Source organism: Contarinia nasturtii, unplaced genomic scaffold (assembly GCF_009176525.2).
Source record: "Contarinia nasturtii isolate CC-2019 unplaced genomic scaffold, AAFC_CNas_1.1 Cnas_scaffold_4835, whole genome shotgun sequence".
NCBI lineage: Eukaryota > Metazoa > Arthropoda > Insecta > Diptera > Cecidomyiidae > Contarinia > Contarinia nasturtii.
This window is the reverse complement of record NW_022202116.1, coordinates 1-1,904: the sequence shown is the minus strand read 5'-3', so window position 1 is coordinate 1,904 and position 1,904 is coordinate 1. Positions and strand designations below refer to the sequence as shown.

General features: G+C 31.5%; 1 protein-coding gene across 2 annotated transcripts; it reads left to right on the top strand.

Moving 5' to 3' along the window:
* Positions 1-68: 68 nt before the first annotated feature.
* Positions 69-1,751, top strand: LOC116351187. 2 transcript variants are annotated; one of them, XM_031783267.1, is made up of 4 exons: positions 69-1,046; positions 1,137-1,229; positions 1,419-1,460; positions 1,523-1,751. In XM_031783267.1, exons 1-4 carry the CDS (start codon positions 722-724, stop codon positions 1,654-1,656), a joined length of 594 nt encoding a protein of 197 aa, XP_031639127.1. In that variant the 5' UTR covers positions 69-721; the 3' UTR covers positions 1,657-1,751. The 2 variants fall into 2 exon arrangements, with proteins under 2 accessions (XP_031639127.1, XP_031639126.1); XM_031783266.1 differs by having other exon boundaries at positions 1,122-1,229; positions 1,523-1,741.
* Positions 1,752-1,904: the final 153 nt, after the last annotated feature.

Sequence of the window (1,904 nt, the reverse complement as noted above, 5' to 3'; positions counted from 1 at the left end):
AAAATAAAAAGGCTTACGTACGCAAGCTGACTTTTCCGCATGGAACCGAAATTTTGGGAATAAACTGAAATTATGGTCTATGTATGGTTGCAGTAACTTAAATTACCGTGAAACCTTGTGAATATTATTTTCTTATCAAAATAAATAATCAAAAAAAAAAAGGTTTTATGACTGTCGTAAATTACATGAGAGCATTCTTGTTTGGTATTTCACCAGTCATGATCTCAAACAATTCGTATATATTTTACGACATTTCACGAAAATATAGCGCAAACTGCACGCAATGACGCAAAAAAGATATTCGAAAAAATTAACTTAAACAAATGTACGTAGATGGGTTTACCATCAAACAGATTATATTTTAATAATATGACGTAAAAGGAGAAAATAAATGCAAATAAATATATAAATAAACTGGTATAATAAAATGCATCGAAACTTTAATTCTGAAGCTTGCACGTCTCAAATAAAAAGGAACTTACATCCGTAAGTCTAACTTTTCCGCACTGTTTCCAAATTTCTTTCTTTAGCGAACGAATATTTATTTCCCGAAAGATGTTGAACATACACTGGTATTGCAGTACTAATTTAATAACTACCAAATTCTAGACTATTGACGTATAAATAATTCAAAATATATGATGTGTGTGTGTGTCTCTCTATCTCTCTCTCTCTGTGGAAAGATAAAATCGCCAAAAGTGTGAATTTTTGTACGGATGCAATGAATTTGAGATTTTATTTGAACAAATGTTTTTTTCCAAGTTATTGTGCCTCTCCTCCACGCATGGAAATAAACAAAAACCAATTTACGCACAGATTATTTGTACAGACAAAATTCTATTTCCGAAATTGTTTAATTTTGAAACACATTTGTTTATTTTTGAGCTACATCATTCATCAGCACCATATCTGCATATGGTTTTCGCTTTCGAAAAAAATTCAATTTCACTTGAATCATTCAGTTGAAACAGTCAAATTCGAAATCAAAATGAAATTCTTATTATTCGTTGCACTTCTGACCGTCGGAGTTTGCGTCGCTTCTCCGGGTATATTTCTAACTATATTTTAAATTTTCCCCTTTAAGAAAAAACTATCTAATCTAAAAAAAATTACAACAAAAGATCCATCACTCCCAGTCCCACTAGTCCCAGGTGCCTCAGATATGCCACCAGTCCCAGTCCCAGCTGCCCCAGAAGAAGTCCCACTCCCAGGTGGCGTTAAACATGACGGTATGGCACAATAAGATATTTCATACACTATTAATAGATATTTACTGAAATTACAGCCTATGGCATAAAATTAAATAATTCAATATTCACTTTGTTTCCAAATTTATTTGAATTATTGAATTTCAAATCTATAAAAAATCTAAAAAGTACAACATATTTTGATGGACGTTTTTTGTAAATATTCTGCAGGTGGAGAATGCACAATACCAGTTCCCACAGTTACTAAATTGCGTAAGTAATCATTTTTTTTATTTCAATTTGTGATATTTTCAATTACTGGATTATTCAATTAGTTGATGGACTGGGCAGCAATATTCAATCGGTTCAAGCTGCTGGCGAGTTATTTGCTGATTCTTTTACAAGGCGCCTCAATTATAATTCATGTTTCGAACGTGAAGAATGTGAAAGATGTACGTTTGCAAAATAACATTTTGATTGTAATACTATGATACGTAAAAACTGTGAATGCGTATTGCACTTCATCTATATAAGCACTTAATAAATATCAAGCTTATTTCAATTGTTCATAATAAAAACATTTTTGATTACACACTGAAACATATCGGTTGTCATTATTATATTACACAAAGATATTTGTGTGATATCAAGCCAGATCATTTGGTACGTGCTTGTTGATTTCATCTGATAAAAGACGATCGAAAAATGTTTGGAGAA